The sequence below is a fragment of the Bombina bombina genome, chromosome 1 (assembly GCF_027579735.1).
Source record: "Bombina bombina isolate aBomBom1 chromosome 1, aBomBom1.pri, whole genome shotgun sequence".
Taxonomy (NCBI): Eukaryota; Metazoa; Chordata; class Amphibia; order Anura; family Bombinatoridae; genus Bombina; species Bombina bombina.
This window is the reverse complement of record NC_069499.1, coordinates 774,841,430-774,864,969: the sequence shown is the minus strand read 5'-3', so window position 1 is coordinate 774,864,969 and position 23,540 is coordinate 774,841,430. Positions and strand designations below refer to the sequence as shown.

General features: G+C 43.6%; 1 protein-coding gene across 1 annotated transcript in view; it reads left to right on the top strand.

Annotated features, from left to right (window-relative positions):
• Positions 1 to 23,540, top strand: part of CHM (CHM Rab escort protein) — a 341,597-nt gene that overhangs the window by 81,703 nt on the left and 236,354 nt on the right. The window contains exon 5 of the mRNA XM_053715047.1: positions 15,399 to 15,771. Within this exon, the coding sequence (XP_053571022.1) occupies positions 15,399 to 15,771 (373 nt within the window). The remainder of the gene's footprint in view (positions 1 to 15,398; positions 15,772 to 23,540) is intronic.

Here is a 23,540-nt window from a genome sequence, read left to right as displayed (position 1 = left end):
TTCTATTGGGCTCCACTTTGGCATTGCAACAAATGACACAGGTATCATCCTCTGAATCAGACATGTTTAACACACTAGCAAATAAACTTGCAACTTGGAAATACAATTCAATTAGAATAATATTAAAACGTACTGTGCCTTTAAGAAGCACAGAAGATATATGACAGTTGAAAATTAATAAATTGAAACAGTTATAGCCTCAATCCTTGTAAACAACACAACTTTAGCAAAGGTTTAATCCCATTAGCAAAGATAACAAATTCTGAAAGCAGGAAACAAATTACAGAATAAACGTTTTTTATCTCAGTCAAACTATAATTCTCACAGCTCTGCTGAGAGAAATTACCTCCCTCAAAATAAGTTTTGAAGACCCCTGAGCTCTGTAGAGATGAACCGGATCATGCAGGGAATACAATGAGTTGCTGACTGAAATATTTGATGCAGTAAAAGCGCCAAAAAAACGGCCCCTCCCCCTCACACACAGCAGTGAGGGAGAACAGAAACTGTCAGAAAAACAGATTAAGCAACTGCCAAGTGGAAAAATAGTGCCCAAACATTTATTCACTCAGTACCTCAGTAAATGAAAACGATTTTACATTCCAGCAAAAACGTTAAACATAATCTCTAGTTATTAAACAGCTTTATGTATTTCTTACAGTGTAATTCTAGTGAAGTACCATTCCCCAGAATACTGAAGTGTAAAGTATACATACATGACATTATATCGGTATGGCAGGATTTTCTCATCAATTCCATTGTCAGAAAATAAAAACTGCTACATACCTCTATGCAGATTCATCTGCCCGCTGTCCCCTGATCTGAAGTTTACCTCTCCTCAGATGGCCGAGAAACAGCAATATGATCATAACTACTCCGGCTAAAATCATAACAAAAACTCTGGTAGATTCTTCTTCAAACTCTGCCAGAGAGATAATAACACACTCCGGTGCTATTTTAAAATAACAAACTTTTGATTGAAGATATAAAACTAAGTATAATCACCATAGTCCTCTCACACATCCTATCTAGTCGTTGGGTGCAAGAGAATGACTGGGAGTGACGTAGAGGGGAGGAGCTATATGCAGCTCTGCTGGGTGAATCCTCTTGCACTTCCTGTTGGGGAGGAGTAATATCCCAGAAGTAATGATGTCCCGTGGACTGATCACACTTAACAGAAGAAAGACAACAATTATGCTTTGTATTTTGTACTTTTAAGTATAAATTTATTGCTTTTATTCCACATCCAGTGTACTTACATTACGATTTACACTGTATATAGTTAATACGATTTTATTCCTGTGTAAATGTACCTACAAATTTTAAGTTTTAGATAAAATATGATTTTTGGGGAACAATTTAGTTACAAATTTTTATGCACCTTAAAGGGACATGAAGCCCAACAAGTTTTCTTTCATGATTCAGATAGATAATAACATTTTAAAAAAGTTTCCAATTTACTTCTATTATCAAATTTGCATTATTCTCATGTTCTTTGTTAATTAGATATCCAGATAGGTAGCGTGCACTTGTCTGAAGCACTACATAACGGGAGATAGTGTTGCCATTTAGTGCTCTTGCTAATGTATTACATTAGTGCAAAACTGCTGCCATATAGTGCTGCAGACGTGCACACACCTGAACTTACCATTTTACCATTACTCATGGAAATTACATACAAATATATATATATATATATATATATATATATATATATAAATTTTAGCTTGTGGATTTAATTTCTCAGTGACAAAAGATGATTTCCTTCTTAATATGATGAGAGTCCACGGCTTCATTCATTACTTGTGGGAATACAGAACCTGGCCACCAGGAGGAGGCAAAGACACCCCAGCCAAAGGCTTAAATACCTCCCCCACTTCACTCATATCCCTGTCATTCTTTGCCTTTCGTCACAGGAGGTTGGCAGAGAAGTGTTTGAAGATACAGAGTAGTTCCCTATGGAGGGTAGTACCCTTCGGAATGGGACTGGAGTTTTAAGTAGTCTTGTCAGCCTCTCAGTGAGAGCATTGGCGAATGTTAGGGTCTAGAGATGCAGGGAGAGTCTTTCTGCAAACCCATCCAGATTCGTATTAACAGCTTCTAAGCAATCAGTGTTGACGAGTTTCACTGCCTGCTTCTTTCACTCAAGTCCATGTCAGGAGCGATGCTACAATATTAAACTTGAGAGGCTGTGTGCCTGTTCCACGGCAGAGATTCCTGTAAGATAGTTTAATTTTCATACAAATATGATAACGCAAGAAGACAGGGTCACAGTATGACGCCTTTTATCTGTATGGAATCGGGGGTTAATATCTCCGGAAGGGGATTATTGAACAGGGGGGATTTATTGCATAGTTTACTTTATTATGTTTAATGCTGTGACATGTGTGAGATGAGGCTCAGGCAGATGTTGGAACGTACAGGTTTTTACTTTCGTTTTTGGTTAACTGCACAGCCTGTTAGGTTTGGCGCACTTTTTCCTGTAGCAGGGGCGGTCCTGTATGGCGCACCACGTGACCGGGTGTGGTCACACTGATTTCCTCTTTTCCTGACCGTGCGGTTTACTGGAGAAAAAGCGGTTTCTCTGTGGGGCTTTGGTCATAGGAGGAGGTAAGTGCCCCAGCCATTGGGGGTATAAAGGTACCATTTATCTTTTTCTATAGTCCATCTTACAAGCGCAAGCTGTGGAGAACTCTGACGCGTTGGAAGGTACTCCCTCTTTACCTAAATCTAATACCTGTCTATATTTTGAGGAGGCTACGGTATATCCGCCTGCTCAGTTATGTTCCACATGCCTTGATAAAGTGATTTTATCTAAGAAAACAAATATGTTTAGTACCACTGAGCCGTCCACCTCTGAGGAGTCTCGTGAGGTGCGTTCCTTGATGTCATCTCCTATTACACATGCAGCTTCCAATTACACTGCTAATCCTCCTTCTGGAGGAGCCCTCTTTCTGCCGGACTTTACTGACCAGCTACAAACGGCAGTGTCTTCAGCCTTCATTGCTTTACCTCACCCAGCTAAGCGAGGATGCTCTTTCTGGGTCGGAATTTGCTCCCTCTAATCCTCCAGCTGAGGAGGAACCAGACTTTAGATTTAGGATTGAATACTTACGCTTTCTGTTAAATGAAGTTTTGGCTACTTTCAAGGTTCCAGAACCAAAGTTACCTGAGGAACCTTGTATTTCTAAACTAGATAATATCTTCAAGGACAGGGTTGTACAACAGACTTTACCGGTTCCCGTAAAGATGGCAAATATTATTAAGAATGAGTGGGAGGGACTCAGTTCTTCCTTTTCCCCTTTGTTTTTAAGAAATTATTCTCGGTTCTGGACTCTCAATTAGTTGTGGGGTTCCGTCCCTAAGGTGGATGGCTCTATCTCCACGCTTGCTAAACGCATTACTATCACGCTTAAGGATAGTACCTTGTTCAAAGAGCCCATGGATAAGAAGCTAGAAACTCTGTTGAGAAAGATGTTTCAGCACAACTGATATTTATTTCAACCGGCAGCGGCAGTTGCTGCGGTGGCTGCAGCCGCCATCTATTGGTGGGACTCTTTATCTGAGTTGATCGAAGTGGAAGGTCCCCTTGACACGATCCAGGAAAGAATTAAGGCCTTTAGAGTGTCTAATTCTTTTATTTGTGATGCAAATATGCAGATTATTCGCCTGAATGCCAAGGCATTGGGTTTTTCAGTACTAGCAGGTAGGGCACTCTGGCTGAAGTCTTGGTCTACGGACATGACTTCAAAATCTAGACTTCTTTCCCTGCCATTTAAGGGGAAGATTCTTTTTGGTCCAGGCCTCAATCATATCCATGGTCACTGGAGGTAAGGGTGCCTTTTTACCTCAGGATAAGAACAAGCCTAAGGGACAAGGTTCTAATTTTCGTCCCTTTCGTTTGAATAAACCCCAATGGCAGCAGCCCTCCGCAAAGCCTGATCAGCCCAAGGGAACTTGGAGACTGACTCAGTCTTGGAATAAATCCAAGCAGAATAAGAAGCCCGCCGAGTCAAAGTCGGCTTGCTGGTGTGGCCCCCGATCCATCTTCGGACTGTGTGGGGGGTAGACTATCTCTCTTTCTGGAGACTTGGCTGGGGGACGTGCAAGACCCTTGGGTCCTGGAGGTCATCGCTCAGGGGTACAGGATAGGTTTCAGATCTCATCCACCCCGAGGCAGATTCCTCTTGTCAAACCTGTCTTCAAGGCCAGAAAAACGAGAGGCCATTCTAGGGTGCGTGAGGAATCTCTCCTCCCTGAGAGTAATTGTAGCAGAAAGAGGTCTGGGATACTACTCAAACCTTTTTGTGGTCCAAAAGAAGGATGGAACTTTTCACCCGATTCTGGACTTAAAGTGCTTAAGCAAGTTCCTGAGATTTGCGTTCCTGAACCAGCACTTCCAGTTTGCTGCAATTCCATTTGGTCTAGCTACTGCCCCAATAGTCTTTACAAAGGTTCTGGGGGCTCTGCTCGCAGTGGCGAGAACCAGAGGGATAGCAGTAGCGCCATATTTAGATGACATCCTGGTTCAAGCTCCATCCTGTCGGTTGGCAGAGGACCATTCAAAAGCTCTTCTATTTCTTCTTCGATCTCATGGATTGAAGATAAACTTAGAAAAGAGTTCTCTTGTTTCCTGTACCAGGGTGGAATTCCTGGGTACGATAATAGACTCCATATCCATGAGGATTTTTCTTACAGATCGATCTCATGGCATCCCGACTCAATTCCAAGCTACCCAGATATGGGTCACGGTCCAGGGATCTTCAGGCAGAGCTGATAGATGCATTAGCAGTGCCTTGGAGGTTCAGTCTAGTTTACATTTTTCCATCGTTACCACTTCTCTCTCAGGTAGTGGCCCGCATCAAGCAGGAGCAAGCTTCGGCAATACTATTAGCTCCATCGTGGACGTGAAGGATGTGGTCCGCGGACCTAGTGGGGATGTTCTTATTTCCTCCATTGAGATTACCTTGTCACAAGGATCTGCTGGAACAGGGTCCTTTTGTTCATCAAAATCTAGATTCTCTGAGGCTGACTGAGTGGAGATTGAACGCTTAGTCCTAGCCAAGAGAGATTTTTCTGAGAGAGTAATACTCTCATTCAAGCTCGAAAGCTGGTCACTCGTCGCATCTATCATAAGGATGTGGAGGACCTACTTTATTCTAATGTGAAGAGCGTATATTCCCCAGGCCTATGGTCAAGGTTTCCAGGATTCTTTCCTTTCTCCAGGATGGTATGGAGAAGGGCCTTTCTGCGAGTTCCCTAAAGGGACAGATTTCGGCTCTATCTGTGTTATTGCACAAGTGGCTCTGTCTAGACTCAGGCCTGTGTTTAGACCTACCGCTCCTCTTTGGAGTTTAAATCTAGTTCTTAAAGTTTTGCAGAGGGCTCCGTTTGAGCCTATGCATTTGATTGACATTAAATTGCTATCTTGGAAGGTTATTTTTTCTACTGGCTATTGCTTTGGCATGCAGTGTTTCTGAGATGGCGGCCTTGCAATGTGAGCCTCCTTACCTAGTTTTTCATGTTGATAAGGCTGTTCTTCGTACTGGGTTGGGTTTTCTTCCTAAGGTTGTTTCTGATCGTAACATCAATCAGGAGATTGTGGTTCCTTCCTTGTGTCCTAATCCTCCTTCGCCGAAGGAACGGTTACTTCATAATTTGGTGGTTCAAGCTTTGAAATTCTATTTTCAAGCTACGAAGAATTTTAGACAGACTTCTTTGTTTGTCTATTCTGGGAAGCGTAGAAGGCAGAAGGCCTCTTCCACTTCCTTATCTTTTTGGTTGATGAGAATTATTCGCTTGGCATATGAGACAACGGGACATAAGCCTCCTCAGAGGATTATGGCTCATTTAACTAGAGCTGTGGCTTCATCCTGGGTGTCTTGAAAAATGAGGCCTATATGGAGCAGATCCTCCTTAAATACTTTTAAAAAAAAAAAAATTACGTTTTTGCTTCGGCTGAAGCAGCTTTTGGGAGAAAGGTTTTACAGGCTGTGGTGCCTTCAGAATAAGGATCTGCATTTCTTTCCCTCCCGTTGTCATTCAGTGTCCTCTAGAGCTTGGGTATTTGTTTCCCACAAGTAATGGATGAAGCTGTGGACTCTCCTCATATTAAGAAGAAATTAAAAGAAATTAAAGAAAACATAAATTATGCTTACCAGATAATTTCCTTTCCTTCTATATGTGGAGAGTGCACGGCCCCCCTTCGTTTTTTTCCGTTGGGCGTACCTTCTTTTTTTTTTTCTTTTTTTTTTCTGGCACCCTTTATACCCTGATATTTCTCCTACTGTTCCTTGTTCCCTTGGCTGAATGACTGGGATATGTGGGAAGTGGGGGAGCTATTTAATCCTTTGGCTGGGGTGTCTTTGCCTCCTCCTGGTTACCAGGTTCTGTATTCCCACAAGTAATGAATAAAGCCGTGGACTCTCCTCATACAGAAAGAAAGGAAATTATCTGGTAAGCATAATTTTGTTTTTTTAAATCCCTCCCTTTCTGTTATTACTTGTGGACTCCACAGCTTGGGTGTTTGTTCCCATGAGTAATGGATCGTAGACTCTTACCACCTGTATGAAAGAAAACATAATTTATACTTACCTCATAAATTCATTTCTTTCATGGTGGTGAGAGTCCATGAGACCCCACCCTTGTGTTTTTTTTTGGGGGGGTTAGTTATTTCTTCAGCACATCTTTTTTCCCTGCTTATAGAGCCTATTGGGGTTTGGGAATTTTTGCCCCTCCTAGTGGTAGAGAAGGGTAATTCCCATGAGCAATGGATTGTGGACTCTCGCCCTGAAAAAAAAAAATGAATTTATCAGGTAAATATAAATTAGAGAGACACCCTGTTTTCAGGATAAAAAGTGGCTTTTTATAATTCCACCAGGGAAATAGAAGGGCTGGTGAACATTATTTTAGAATCTCTCCAGCCCAGAGATCTTTTTAGAATCTGGCCTTATGACACTTAAATAAAGTCCTTTCCCTCTAGCTCTTATTTTTGGTTATTGAAATACTAGCTTCCTATTCTTTGTGGCATCTAAATATATTTCCATCTAAAGGGCAGGAGAGTCCACGGCTTCATTCATTACTTGTGGGAAATATGAACCTGGCCACCAGGAGGCGGCAAAGACACCCCAGCCAAAGGCTTAAATACCTCCCCCACTTCCCTCATCCCCCAGTCATTCTTTGCCTTTCGTCACAGGAGGTTGGCAGAGAAGTGTCGGAAGATTTGGAGTAGTCTCTTATGGAGGGTAGTACTCTTTGGAATGGGACTGGAGTTTTAAGTAGTCCTGTCAGCCTCTCAGTGAGAGCATGGGTGAAAGTTAGAGTCTGGAGATGCAGGGAGAGTCTTTCTACTAAACCATCCCGACTCATTTTAACAGCTCCATAAGCAATCCGCATTGACGAGTTTCGCTGCCTGCTTTCTACACTCAAGTCCATGTCAGGAGCAATGCTACTACAGTGTCACACTTGAGAGGCTGTGTTCCTGTTCCACGGCATAGATTCTGGTAAGATTGTTTCATTTTTTATTAACATAATTAGAACGCAGGAAGACAGGGTCACAGTGATTCCTCTCGAGGATAGTTTGTCATTTAGAGCCCATGGATAAAAAGTTAGAAAACATGTTGAGAAAAATATTTCAGCAAACGGGGTTTGTTTTTCAGTCGGCAGCGGCAGTTGTTGCGGTAGCCGGAGTTGTGACATATTGGTGCGAATCACTGTCTGAAATGGTCGAGAGGGAGACTCTACTCGACGAGATTCAGGAGAGAATTAAGGCCTTGAGAGTCTCTAATTCTTTAATTTGTTATGCTAATATGCAAATTATTCGCCTGAATGCAAAGGTATCAGGGTTTTCCGTACTAGCCCGCTGGGCTCTGTGGCTAAAGTCGTGGTCTGCGGACATGACCTCTAAGTTTAGACTGCTATCCCATCCCTTTCAGGGAAAGATTCTGTTCGGTCCATGATTGGACTCGATCATATCCACGGTTACGGGAGGCAAGGGGGCTTTCCTACCGCAGGATAAGAAGGCTAAGCCTAAGGGATCTACTTTTCGGCACTTTCGCCCAGACAAGGCCCAACGCCAGTAGCCTGCTGCAAAAGCAGATCAGTCCAAGGGAACTTGGAAGTTAGCTCAATCTTCGAATAGGTCCAAGCAGAACAAAAAGCCAGCCGAAACAAAGTCGGCATGAAGGGGCGGCCCCCGACCGGTCAACGGACCAAGTAGGGGGCAGATTATCTCTCTTATCAGAAGTCTGGTTGCAGGACGTTCAGGACCCTTGGGTTCTGGAGGTTATCGCCCAGCGATACAGGATAGGTTTCAGATCTCTTCCGCCCAGGGGCAGATTCCTCCTGTCAAATCTGTCTTCCAGACCGGAAAAGAGAGAAGCCTTTCTAGAAAGTATGAGGGATCTCTCTTCTCTCTGAGTTACCAGTACCTCCAGCAGAAAGGGGTCTAGGGTACTATTCAAACCTTTTCTCCAACATAGGTGTGTCCGGTCCACGGCGTCATCCTTACTTGTGGGATATTCTCTTCCCCAACAGGAAATGGCAAAGAGCCCAGCAAAGCTGGTCACATGATCCCTCCTAGGCTCCGCCTTCCCCAGTCATTCTCTTTGCCGTTGCACAGGCAACATCTCCACGGAGATGGCTCAGAGTTTTTTGATGCGTATCTACATATTCCTATCCACAAGGAACATCATTGGGTTGGTTCCTAAGATTCGCCTTTCTGGACAAGCATTACCAGTTTGTGGCACTTCCATTCGGACTAGCCACTGCTCCAAGAATTTTCACAAAGGTACTAGGGTCCCTTCTAGCGGTGCTAAGGCCAAGGGGCATTGCAGTAGTACCCTACTTGGACGACATACTGATTCAAGCGTCGTCTCTACCTCAAGCAAAGGCTCATACGGACATTGTCCTAGCCTTTCTCAGATCTCACGGATGGAAAGTGAACGTAGAAAAAAGTTCTCTATTCCCGTCAACAAGAGTTCCCTTCTTGGGAACAATAATAGACTCCTTGGAAATGAAGATTTTTCTGACAGAAGCCAGAAAATCAAAACTTCTAAGCTCTTGTCAAGTACTTCATTCTGTTCTTCTTCCTTCCATAGCGCAGTGCATGGAAGTAATAGGTTTGATGGTTGCGGCAATGGACATAGTTCCTTTTGTGCGAATTCATCTAAGACCATTACAACTGTGCATGCTCAGACAGTGGAATGGGGATTATACAGATTTGTCCCCGACGATCCAAGTAGATCAGAGGACCAGAGATTCACTCCGTTGGTGGCTGACCCTGGACAACCTGTCCCAAGGGATGAGCTTCAGAAGACCAGAGTGGGTCATTGTAACGACCGACGCCAGCCTGGTGGGCTGGGGCGCGGTCTGGAAACACCTGAAAGCTCAGGGTCTATGGTCTCGGGAAGAATCTCTTCTCCCGATAAACATTCTGGAACTGAGAGCGATATTCAATGCTCTCAAGGCTTGGCCTCAACTAGCAAAGGCCAAATTCATAAGGTTTCAATCAGACAACATGACGACTGTTGCATATATCAACCATCAGGGGGGAACAAGGAGTTCCCTGGCGATGGAAGAAGTGACCAAAGTAATTCAATGGGCGGAGCTTCACTCCTGCCACTTGTCTGCAATCCACATCCCAGGAGTGGAAAATTGGGAAGCGGATTTTCTGAGTCGTCAGACATTTCATCCGGGGGAGTGGGAACTCCATCCGGAAATCTTTGCCCAAATAACTCAATTATGGGGCTTTCCAGACATGGATTTGATGGCGTCTCGTCAGAACTTCAAGGTTCCTTGCTACGGGTCCAGATCCAGGGATCCCAAGGCGACTCTAGTAGATGCACTAGTAGCACCTTGGACCTTCAACCTAGCTTATGTATTCCCACCGTTTCCTCTCATTCCCAGGCTGGTAGCCAGGATCAATCAGGAGAGGGCTTCGGTGATCTTGATAGCTCCTGCGTGGCCACGCAGAACTTGGTATGCAGACCTGGTGAATATGTCATCGGCTCCACCATGGAAGCTACCGTTGAGACGGGACCTTCTTGTTCAAGGTCCGTTCGAACATCCGAATCTGGCATCACTCCAACTGACTGCTTGATTTTATCAAAGCGTGGGTTCTCAGATTCTGTCATTGATACTCTTATTCAGGCTAGAAAGCCTGTAACTAGAAAAATTTACCATAAAGTATGGAAAAAATATATCTGTTGGTGCGAATCGAAAGGATTCCCATGGAACAGGGTTAAAATTCCTAAGATTCTATCCTTTCTACAAGAGGGTTTGGAGAAAGGATTATCTGCAAGTTCTTTGAAGGGACAGATTTCTGCTTTATCTGTTTTACTTCACAAGAAGCTGGCGGCCGTGCCAGATGTTCAGGCTTTTGTTCAGGCTCTGGTTAGAATCAAGCCTGTCTACAAACCTTTGACTCCTCCTTGGAGTCTCAATTTAGTTCTTTCAGTTCTTCAAGGGGTTCCGTTTGAACCCTTACATTCCGTAGATATCAAGTTATTATCTTGGAAAGTTTTGTTTTTGGTTGCAATTTCTTCTGCTAGAAGAGTTTCAGAGTTATCTGCTCTGCAGTGTTCTCCTCCTTATCTGGTGTTCCATGCAGATAAGGTGGTTTTGCGTACTAAACCTGGTTTTCTTCCGAAAGTTGTTTCTAACAAAAATATTAACCAGGAGATAGTTGTGCCTTCTTTGTGTCCGAATCCAGTTTCAAAGAAGGAACGTTTGTTGCACAATTTGGATGTAGTTCGTGCTCTAAAGTTCTATTTAGAGGCTACAAAGGATTTCAGACAAACATCTTCCTTGTTTGTTGTTTATTCTGGTAAAAGGAGAGGTCAAAAAGCAACTTCTACCTCTCTCTCTTTTTGGCTTAAAAGCATCATCAGATTGGCTTATGAGACTGCCGGACGGCAGCCTCCTGAAAGAATCACAGCTCATTCCACTAGGGCTGTGGCTTCCACATGGGCCTTCAAGAACGAGGCTTCTGTTGATCAGATATGTAAGGCAGCGACTTGGTCTTCACTGCACACTTTTACCAAATTTTACAAATTTGATACTTTTGCTTCTTCTGAGGCTATTTTTGGGAGAAAGGTTTTGCAAGCCGTGGTGCCTTCCATCTGGGTGACCTGATTTGCTCCCTCCCATCATCCGTGTCCTAAAGCTTTGGTATTGGTTCCCACAAGTAAGGATGACGCCGTGGACCGGACACACCTATGTTGGAGAAAACAGAATTTATGTTTACCTGATAAATTACTTTCTCCAACGGTGTGTCCGGTCCACGGCCCGCCCTGGTTTTTTAATCAGGTCTGATGATTTATTTTCTCTAACTACAGTCACCACGGTATCATATGATTTCTCCTATGCAAATATTCCTCCTTTACGTCGGTCGAATGACTGGGGAAGGCGGAGCCTAGGAGGGATCATGTGACCAGCTTTGCTGAGCTCTTTGCCATTTCCTGTTGGGGAAGAGAATATCCCACAAGTAAGGATGACGCCGTGGACCGGACACACCGTTGGAGAAAGTAATTTATCAGGTAAACATAAATTCTGTTTTCGTGGTCCTAAAGAAGGAGGGCACGTTCCGCCTGATTCTAGACCTAAAATGTTTAAACAAGTTTCTGGATGTTCCATCGTTCAAAATGGAAACAATCAGGTCTATTCTGCCCCTAGTTCAAGAGGGTCAGTTCATGACGGCTAAAGACTTGAAGGATGCCTACCTTCATGTGCCAATCCACAGGGATCACTTCAGGTTTTTGAGATTTGAGTTTCTGGACCAACATTTCCAGTTTGTGGCCCTTCCGTTCGGTTTGGCGATGGCCCGAGAATCTTCACAAAGGTTCTGGGGGCATTACTTGCAGTAGCCAGATCCAGAGGCATTGCTGTGGCGCCCTATCTGGACGACATCCTAGACCAGACGCCATTGTTCAGTGTCGCAGAGGATCACTCGAGGGCTGTTCTTCTTTTGCTCCAATCTCACGGTTGGAAGATAAATTTAGGAAAGAGTTCCCTGATTCCCAGCAACAGGGTGGAGTTCCTGGGCTCCCTCTCTTGGTGGATCCGTCCAGAACAACCGTTCCAAGGGACATCCTTCCTGAGACCGTGCGGGAGATTGGGACCACGGATGCAAGTTTGGCAGGATGGGGAGCTGTTTGGGGTGCCAGGATGGCACATGGAAAATGGTCTCGAGATGAGTCTCTCCTCCCGATCAATATTCTGGAACTTCGAGCAATCTACAATGCTCTGAAGGTGGGGCCTTTTCTGGGTTCTGTCAGCTTCATCAGATTCCAGACAGACATTACCTCGGTGGCTTACATCAACCATCAGGGGGGGACGAGAAGTTCTCTAGCGATGAGGGAGGTTTCTCGGATATTGGAATGGGCAGAGTCCCACAGCTGCTCGCTCTCAGCAATCCACATTCTGGGTGTGGACAACTGGGAAGTGGATTTTCTCATCAGGCAATCCTTCCATCCGGGGGAATGGTCTCTTCACCCCAAGGTGTTTGCTGAGATTTGTCACAGATGGGGGACGCCGGAGATGGATCTCATGGCGTCCAGACTTGATTGCAAGCTACCCAGATAACGGGTCGTGGTCTAGGGATCCCCAAGCAGAGCTGATAGATGCCTTAGTGGTGCCTTGGGGGTTCAACCTAGCTTACATTTTTCCACTGTTGTCACTGCTACATCGTATAGTGGCCCGCATAAAGCAGGATCAAGCTTCAGCTATTCTGATTGCTCCGTCGTGGCCGCGGAGGACGTGGTTTGCAGATCTGGTGGGGATGTCATCTTCTCCTCCATGGAGGTTACCCTGTCACAGGGATCTGTTGATACAGGGTCCCTTTCAACATCAAAATCTAGATTCTCTGAGGCTGACTGCGTGGAGATTGAGCGCTTAGTCTTGGCCAAGAGAGGGTTTTCTGAGAAAGTGATTGATACTCTCGTTCAGGCCAGGAAGCCGGTCACTCGTTGCATCTATCATAAGGTGTGGAGCACTTACTTGTCCTGGTGTGAGAAGCATGGATATCATTGGCACAAGATTAAGGTATCCAGGATTCTGTCCTTTCTGCAGGATGGGTTGGAGAAGGGGCTTGCCGCAAGTTCCTAAAGGGACAAATTTCGGCATTATCTGTTTTGTTGCACAAGAGGCTCCCTGAGCTTCCTGATATTCAGTCTTTTTTGTTCAAGCTCTGTTTTTAGACAGTCCACTCCTCCATGGAGCTTGAATCTGGTTCTGACGGTGTTGCAGAGGGTTCTGTATTGTTTTTAAGATTCTTTCCTGGAAGGTTCTCTTTCGGTTGGCTATTGCATCAGCGCGCAGAGTCTCTGAGTTGGCGGCCTTGCAATATGAGCCTCCTTATTTGGTCTTTCACGCTGATAAGGCCGTTCTTCACACTGGTTTGGGATTCCTTCCCAAGGTTGTGTCTAACCGTTACATCAATCAGGAAATAGTTGTTCCTTCTTTGTGTTCTAACCCCTCTTCTCCTAAGGAGAAGTTACTTAATAATTTGGATGTGGTTCGGGCTTTGAAGTTTTTTCTTCAGGCTACAAAGGATTTCAGACAGTCTACATCTCTTGGCCTACGAGACAGCGGGACATAAGCCTCCTCAGAGGATCACGGCTTATTCAACTAGAGTTGTGGCTGTTTCTTGGGCCTTTAAGAATGAGGCCTCTATGGAGCAGATTTGTAAGGCAGCCACCTTGTCATCCTTGCACACTTTTACAAAGGTTTACAAATTTTATGTTTTTGCTTCGGCTGAAGCGTTTTTTGTAAGAAAGGTTTTGCAGGCTGTGGTGCCCTCAGATTAGGGTCCCCATCTCTTTGCCCTACCGTTTTTTCATTCAGTGTCGCCCTCAGATTAGGGCCCGCCTCTTTGCCCTCCCTTTTTTTTATTCAATGTCCTCTAGAGCTTGGGTATTTGTTCCCACAAGTAATGAGTAAAGCCGTGGACTCTCCTCCCCTTTAGATGGAAAACATAAATTATGCTTACCTGATAATTTTATTTCCGTTGCTCCGTTGGGCAGACCTAAATTTAGTTTATTCTTCTGGCACCATTTATACCCTGATATTTCTCCTACTGTTTCTTGTTCCCTCGGCAGAATGACTGGGGGATGAGGGCAGTGTGGGAGGTATTTAAGCCTTTGGCTGGGGTGTCTTTGCCTCCTTCTGGTGGCCAGGTTCTTATTTCCCACAAGTAATGAATGAAGCCGTGGACTCTCCTCCCCACGATGTAAATAAAATTATCAGGTAAGTATAATTTATATTTTTTGAAATTTCAAATATATTTCCTATTCTGTCTTATGTCAGAGATGGTATTATCCCAATATCAGCGGTTCCTGATGAAGTGTTTTGTTTGCGCCTGTAGTATGTGTTTATTTTTTACTGGCCGACTTACGAAGATTCTTCCAACTGGTTTTATAGCTGTTCGATTAATTATCTGATGAAAACATTTTTGTTTTGTTTCTATTGTTAGTCTCATTACACATTAGGTGACCTTCAAGTATGTTCACTTCCCTCTCTTTCTGAAACCTATTTTATATATGTTCTGTTGAAGGCACATGAAAGTAAAATTACACTTTCACTGTGCTCCTATTATTAAGTTTACTTTGTTTTCTTGGTATTCTTTGTTTAAAAGCATACCTAGGTAGTTTCAGGAGCAGCAATGTAATACTGGGAGCTAGCTGATAGTGGCTATGCACATATGCATTTTGTCATTGACTCACCTAATGTGTTCATCTATGTCCTAGCCAGTGCTGTTCTGGAGCTGAATTTAACTGTGTTTTTTACCCATTTGCTCTAACACAGTGGTTACCCCCTTACCCACTAAAAATGTTATTCTGAAAAATAGTGCACAACCCCTAATGAAGATAACATATTATAATTGGAAAGAGTTACAATTGATTAAACATGTATTCAGATTTCTTTGCTTGGGGCATAGTTGTACCACTGCGCCAATAAACAACCTTTATGGAAAATGTACTCTGCTGACCACAGTGTTATATAGTGCACACCACACTGGTTATTTCCAATGGTAGCAGACATAAGACTGCAAAACCATTGCAGAGCCATACAGACGAGCACAAAATGCTGCTGTTATGTTTCCTGCTAATACACATCAATACTGTTCAGTTAATGTTAGCAGTATGCACTAATGCACAGCATTAATAAAACAAAGAGTGAGAGCCTTCCATACAAGTAGCTGCAATCTGTTGCAGTGAAATAGAGTGTACCCCTAATGAAGATAACATTTTAGTATTAATGAAAAAAGAACGATGCATAAAAGAAACTTCTCACAGTATGAGTGTGTGTAGTAAAGGTTTATAGTATATTGCAACAGAAGGTTACATTCAGTCAAGACACTAATGCCTATGAAAATGTCTGTTCTTTTTTTATCTTTTTTCTAGCAGTGAAGGTGTAGAAGATAGTGAAGAAGCTGGTTCTCTGAATATAAACGTTTCACTGTTAACCACAGAAAACCCATCAACACTTCCTGTAAGTGGTCCCTCAGATCAAGAAAACTCAACGGGTGACATAAATTGTGAGATTCCTCCAGAGCAAGATCAAAAGAAAGACCCTGAAATTCCAGACAAAAGCGAAGATCCAATTGTGCCATCAAAATGTGAAACCACTTCATCTCCTGAGCCAGAGACATGTGAAGAGCAGCAGGCAGATCCTGGTCAGAGTGTCAATGAGAGTACTCACAGTGACACACAGAAGATAACCTACTCTCAGATTGTCAAGGAAGGACGAAGATTCAATATTGATTTGATGTCAAAGGTTGGCTTTCATTGTGTATTAGTACATTATGCATGAATGTAAGGAGTGTGTCGTATTATAGGGTTTATTTAGTGATCAGAGTTGCCAATATTAGTTTTTAAATATGTTGGCCTATTGGAGGCTGATTGAAGTTTACACACTTTAATTACATTTTTGAAATATACCTTTTAATAAACGTGATTTCAGTCCTATTATTATTTTATAGGGTATAGACTTTTTGCTCAGTACTGTTAAAGGACCAGTAAATAAGGGCCAGTAAATACAGTAGATTTGCATAATCAACAAATACATGATCAAAATACAATGCAATAGCACTTAGTCTGAACTTCAAATTAGTTTTTTCTGACAAATTTCAGTTATGTCTACTCTCACTGCATCATGTGACAGCCATCAGTCAGTCACAAATGCATATACGTATATTGTGTGAATTTCTTTCCTATGGCATGGAGAGTCCACAAAACATTCTAATTACTAGTGGGATATTCACTCCTGGCCAGCAGGAAGAGGCAAAGAGCACCCCAGCAGAGCTGTTAAGTAATACTTCTCTTACCCATAACCCCCAGTCATTCTCTTTGCCTTGATCACGGGAGAATGGCGAAAATGTTGTCTGAAGATTTCTTTTAATACTTTTATGGGTACTTTTCCCTGCAAGCAAGGATTGGGGACTAGCTGTGTCCATGTCAATCTCTCTAGTAAGAGTAATGGTGGCTATTAGCAGTTAGAAGAAAGCAAGGTGGTCTTTGCTTAAACTTCTAACATTATTGCTACCCCTATTATAGAAACCCAGGGTTGTTTACTCTGTTCTTTCATTTCTATAGGTCCCTGGTAGAAAAAGAGAAGCTGCCACACCTCAGAAAACAGCTCCTGTCTGACAGAGCAGGATCCATAGGTAAGTGCTTTCCCTTCTAGGTTTGAAGGTACCGGCACTATAGGGGTTAAATCCTTTGTGGAAAGCATTTGAATCTGTTTTAGGGGCAGTGCTTATATGTGAAGAGAGACATTATATTTTATTGGGGCTCAGAGATTGAGAGTGTATAAAGTGTTTGACAGGTGTTTGTTTTACTTTTAACTTGTTACAATCGCTTTTCAGCTCAGCTTATTTGGCCCAATCACTTTTCTGTACTGCTGTTGGTTTTCGCGCTGTTTTTGTTTGGCGCAATTTAAAAATAAAAACCGCTCCTCGGCACTTCTGGTTTTCGGCTTCTCTGTTTAGATTGGAGTTTGCAGCGGCGAGTGTGGAGGTTGCAGTTTCCTCTGGAGGGGGAATTCTACAGTTGCAAGTGGATTTGGGTTGTTCCGGTAACAAGGAGGTGTATTTTGCTACCGGGTGTCCGGTTTTCTGTGCTAGTGGGTTAGCAACTTCTGGAGGGGTAAGACCTCATTTATGTTTTATTGCTTCATATAAATAAACCTAATTTTGCATTTAAAATTCTTGTTAATTGCTAGGAACTGATACCCATTTATGGACACTAATGCTGAAGTTGATTCATTTGAAAAATGCTTATTGTGTTTGGAGGCTAAGATAGACCTTTAAAATGCAGGACTGTCCCGGGCAATATGGGACACGTGGTCACCTTAACATACATGCAGGCACAAAACATAAACAGCATTCACATACATGCAGACGCACACCACACTCTACACAGCTTTCACATACACGCAGACACAACATACACACGCCACATGCATGCAGGCACACAACATACACACACCAGATACACATATAGGCAGAGGCACAGCATACACACACAATACATTCAGACACACAACATAACACACACACACACCTCATACACATATATGCAAACAACATACACACACACCTCATACACATATATGCAAACAAACAACATACACACACGATACATGCAGACACACAACATACACACACACACCACATACACGTAGATTCAGACACAGCATACACACATGCAGACACACAACATACACACACCAGATACATATATAGGCAGACACACAACATACACACACAATACATTCAGACACAACATAAAAACACAACATACACGTGCAGGCACATGCATACACACACACACACCACATATATGCGAACACACAACATACACACACAATACATTCAGACACACAGAATATATTCAGACACATAATATATACACACACCACATAGATTCAGACACAGCATACACACATGCAGACACACAACATACACACACACCACATACACAACATACGCACGCTTCATAGCATTCACTTATATGCAGACACACAAAACATGAACAAATACGCAAAGCATACACATTTATATCAGGGACACAACTAAGTAGCATCCCACAGCTTTAATTTAGATGGGGCTGTTATTTGGTTTCAGGCATTGTATTAACTGTGCTTAGCATTGTGTGCCTGCAAATAGGATAAATGATAAAAAGCTTAGGTATGTAAGCCTGGTGTCACTGACCTGTAAGTGCTGTGTTCTGGGGAGAACAAAACTGCTACAGATAATGCTTTCTCTGCTGGATCATTCAAGCAGCCAATACAGTTAAGGGGCAGGGGAGGGCGAGAGAGGACAGCTTGGTGCTGCTGTAAATCTGTCAAAGTAAATGGAACTAGTGCCGCAGCAGCTCCTGCTAAATACCAAGGCTGAGACAGTGAATAATATAAACAAAACTAGCTGCTGCACTAGTTCTTACCTGGCTCACCATTCTACTTTCTGCCAGCAGGACTTAAGGCTTTCACATAAATTTCCCCAGCTTAGCAACACAATCAGCTTGTGAACTAGAAGATTATTAACAATGCTGCTCAGTCAAGGAGGATGCCGGTGGCCAGTGAGTGAACTTTCAACTCAGCTGCCAAAGCAAAAGCACCTCCTCCTATTCGGTCACCATAAATGCACCAAATTCAACTTGACACTCACACGCTGTGCTTCCTGATTGCCAGCAGCATCCAAACAGAACTTTTAAGTTCTTAGTGACGACTGTGTCTCGTCAGCTCAGCTTTCAGTGAAGCACAGTGTGTGAGTCAATCATCAGGACCCAGGGACTCTCAGACCGGCAGCCTGAGCCTCCACTCTCCAAGTCCCTGCCTGCTTGCTGCCTTCCCTAGTTGCAAGTCCCCCACGGCCAGCACGGTCTGTACCTGGCTGCTGCCCCTCATACATATTCTACACTACCAGAAGCCTTCAGATCACATAATTCACTGACTTAATGTACTGAGCTCCACTGAGGATTCCTCCTGATGACCCAGCGTCCCACGCCAAAGAGGTGGGCGGGACCAAGGGGACCAGCGGCCCACCGGGCATTTGACCGCAATGCCCGATGGTCAGTCCGGGCCTGACCCTTGGGTCCTGAAGATTGTATCTTAAGGATACAGAATAGGATTCAAGTCTCATCTGTTCAGGGGCAGATTCCTACTCTCCAGTCTTTCTACAAGACCGGAAAAAAAGGCTGCCTTCTAAGGTTGCGTACAAGATCTCTCCCCTCTAGGAGTAATTGTCCCGGTACCTACAGCAGAAAGAGGTTTGGGGTTTTATTCAAACCTTTTTCGTGGTTCCAAAGAAGGAGGGGACTTTTCATCTAATTCTGGACCTAAAGTGTCTAAACACGTTTCTGAGTGTTCCCTCTTTCAAGGAGATAATACTGTCACTTCTTCCTCTGGTTCAGGTAGGAAAGTTTATGACCACAATAAACCTAAAGGATGCAAACCTTCACGTCCTGATTCACAGGTAACATTTTCAGTTCCTGAGGTTTGCTTTTCTGGACCAGTTCATAGCTCTTCCATTTGGCCTAGCTTCTGCTCGAAGGATATTTGCAAAGGTTCTAGGGGCTCTTCTAGCCGTTGCCAGAACACAAGGTATTGCAGTAGCGCCTTACCTGGATGATATCTTGGTACAGGCACCATCTTTTCACCTAGCGGAAGAACATTCGGTGTCCCTTCTCAATCTTCTTCAATCACATGAATAAAAGATACATTTGGAAAAAAATTCTCTTACTCCAAGTACAAGGGTGAACTTTCTATGAACTATAATAGAGGCCATATCCATGAGAATATTCCTCACAGATCATAGACTTTGCAAGCTAACTTCTGCATGTGTTGCCCTCCAGGCCTCCTCGAGACCCTCAGTGCCTCTGTGTATGGAGGTAATCGGACTCATGGTGGCCTGCATGGACATCATTCCTTTTGCCAGATTCCACCTCAGACCCTTACAACTATGCATGCTGAGACAATGAAACAGCGACCATTCAGGTCTTTCTCAACAGATTGTGCTGGACAGCCTGTCGACAGACTCGCTCTCCTGGTAGCTCTGTCCAGATCATCTGGCACATGCTTTTTAAGACCGTCCTGGCAGATTGTGACTACGGATGCAAGCCTTTCTGGCTGGGAAGCCGTTTGGGGTGCCAAGAAGGCACAAGGTCTGTGGTCTCTGGAGGATTTCTCCCTTCCAATCAATATTTTGGAACTCCGGGCAATCTTCAATGCCTTGAAGGCTTGGCCCCTTCTTGGTTTGTCCCAGGTTATCAGATTCCAATCAGACAATATAACGTTGGTTGCCTATATCAACCATCGGGGGGGGGAGAGAAGTTCCTTGGCGATGAGAGAATTATCTCAGATACTAGAGTAGGCAGAGAATCACACACACATTCCGGGTGTGGACAACTGGGAAGTGGACTTCCTCAGCAGGAAATCCTTTCACCCAGGGGAATGGTCTCTTCACCCGAGGTGTTGGCAGAGATATGCAGTGAGTGGGGGATGCCAGAGATAGATCTCATGGCATCCCTCCTCAGTACCAAGCTACCCAGGTACGGGTCAAGGGATCCTCAGACAGAACTACCGTATCAGTACCATGGATTTTTTCCTCCATTACCGCTTCTCCCTCATGTGGTGGCGTGCATCAAGCAGGAGCGAGCATCTTTGATTCTGATTGCTGTGTCGTGGCTGCAAAGGACGTGGTTTGCGGATCTGGTGAGTATGTCCTCATCTCCTCAGTGGAGGTTACCTTGTCTCAGAGATCTGCTAATACAGGGTCCCTTCGTTCATCAAAATCTAGATTCTCTGAGGCTGACTGGGTGGAGATTGAACGCTTAGTCTTGGCAAAGAGAGAGTTTTTTTTTAGTTATCGACACTCTGGTTTAAGCTCGTAAACCAGTTACCCGTCGTATCTACCATAAAGTGTGGAGGACTTATTTGTACTGGTGTGAAGAGTGTGTTTTTTTCTGGCATAAGGTTAATGTTGCCAGAATTTTAGCTTTACTGCAAGACGGACTGGAGAAGGGTTTATCTGCAAGTTCCATGAAGGGACAGATATCGGCCCTGTCGGTGTTACTGCACAAAAGATTGGCTGAGCTTCCGGATGTGAAGTCCTTTGTTAAGGCTCTGGCTAGGATCAGACCCGTATTTAGATCTGGGGCTCCGCCTTGGAGCCTCAATCTAGTTCTTAGTGTTTTGCAGCAGGCTCCGTTTGAGTCTATGCATACTGTTGACATTAAATTGTTATCTTGGAAAGTTCTTTTCTTCTATAAGATACGACGAGTCCACGGATTCATCCTTTACTTGTGGGATATTATCCTCCTGCTAACAGGAAGTGGCAAAGATTTATTTATTTTAAATGGTACCGGTGAGTGCTATTTTCTCCCAGGCAGCAGATGGATGAAGACTTCTGCCTGGAGACTGATGATCTTAGCAGTTGTTACTAAGATCCAGAGTAGTTTCCACAGAATGGCTGACGAGTACTTAAGAAACTTCAGTGTGAGGAACGGTTTTCATGCTACAAGCATTGAGGTATGTTCAGTCATTTTTTTCTGGAGAGACTGTGTTATTTCAGAATTGGCTGACAGTATCCCCATGAGGGAAAGGGTAAGCAGTAATCCTAATGCATTGAGAGGGATATTACTGGACCTGTATATTGGGCTATAAAAAATGGTTGACACTGATGGTATGATGTTTGTGGGCAAACGTTTCTATGTTAGGAGTTAAAGATAACGTTTTTTGTGGCAAACGTTTTTACTTTATTTTAAAAATGGAGGGTACACATGGCTTCACTAAATGGGTATATGAACCCACATGGCTAGGTTTTAGACCGCTCTGGTGCGGTTATTTTAGGCTGTGAGACATCGAGTGAGATGGGCGAGGCCTATTTTCGTGCCTCGGTTGCGCAGTTGTTTTTCCCAGACAAGCAGCAAGCTCCAACTCCGGTGGGCCTTTCAGGGACTTTTTGGGCCTAATCGAAGGGTTAATCAGATTTTGCAGACCCCTGAGGGCAGGTAGGCGCCTACAGCAGGGCTGTGGCGAGGTGCAGGGGGTGTTTTTGTTTGAACTTAACGTTTTTTAGCACAACGTTTTTTGGTCTTAAGGGTTAAGTATTCCTTTCCTTGTGGGGAAACTTAGCTGACAAGTTGGGATGCATTTATCATAAAATTGTGATAATGTTATCGTTTTAAAGCAGTTTTGGAAAAATTGTATGCTTTTTTTCTCTTAAAGGCGCAGTACCGTTTTTTCAGATTATTTTTTTCACAAAATAAAGTGTTTTCAAGTCTGTTTGTGGTCATTACTAGCCTGTTTTAACATGTCTGACATTGAGGAAAGCCAATGTTCCATGTGTTTAGAAGCCATTGTGAAACCCCCACTTAAAATGTGTCCATGTACTGAAAGGGCCTTACATTGCAAAGAACATATTTTAGCTGATAAAAGTATGTCTCAGGATGATTCTCAGTCAGAAGAGAATCAGGTTATGCCATCTACTTCTCCCCAAGTGTCACAACCTTTAACGCCCGCCCAAGCGACGCCAAGTACTTCTAGTGTGTCTAATTCTTTCACCCTGCGAGATATGGCTGCAGTTATGTCTACTACCCTTACAGAGGTATTATCTAAACTGCCTGGTTTACAGGGTAAGCACAGTAGGTCAGGTATTAGAGTAAATGCTGAGCCCTCTGATGCTTTATTGGCCATCTCCGATGCACCCTCACAGTGTTCTGATTTGGGGGTGGGGGAATTGCTGTCTGAGGAGAGCTTTCTGATTCAGGAAAGATGTTCCCTCAAACAGACTCGGATATGACGGCCTTTAAGTTTAAGCTTGAACACCTCCGCTTGTTACTCATTGAGGTTTTAGCGACTCTGGATGATTGTGACCCTATTGTAAAACCACCAGAGAAATTGTGTAAAATGGATAAATATCTAGAGGTCCCTACTTACACTAATGTTTTTCCAGTCCCTAAGAGGATTTCGGACATTGTTACTAAGGAATGGGATAGACCAGGCATTCCATTCTCTCCCCCTCCTACTTTTAAGAAAATGTTTCCCATATCTGACACCATTCGGGATTCGTGGCAGATGGTCCCTAAGGTGGAGGGAGCTATTTCTACCCTGGATAAGCGTACAACTATACCTATTGAGGACAGTTGTGCTTTCAAAGATCCTATGGATAAAAATTTTTAGAGGGTCTTCTAAAGAAATTTTTTATTTATCAGGGTTTTCTTCTACAACCTATAGCGTGCATTGTTCCTGTAACTACTGCAGCAGCTTTTTGGTTTGAGGCTCTAGAGGAGTCTCTTAAGGTTGAGACCCCATTAGATGATATTTTGGATAGAAATAAGGCTCTCAAGCTAGATAATTCTTTTATTACAGATGCCGCTTTTCAAATGGCTAAATTAGCGGCAAAGAATGCAGGCTTTGCCATTTTAGCGCATAGAGCGTTATGGCTTAAGTCCTGGTCTGTTGATGTGTCATCAAAATCTAAGCTGTTAGCTATTCCTTTCAAAGGTAAGACCCTATTCGGGCCTGAACTGAAGGAGATCATT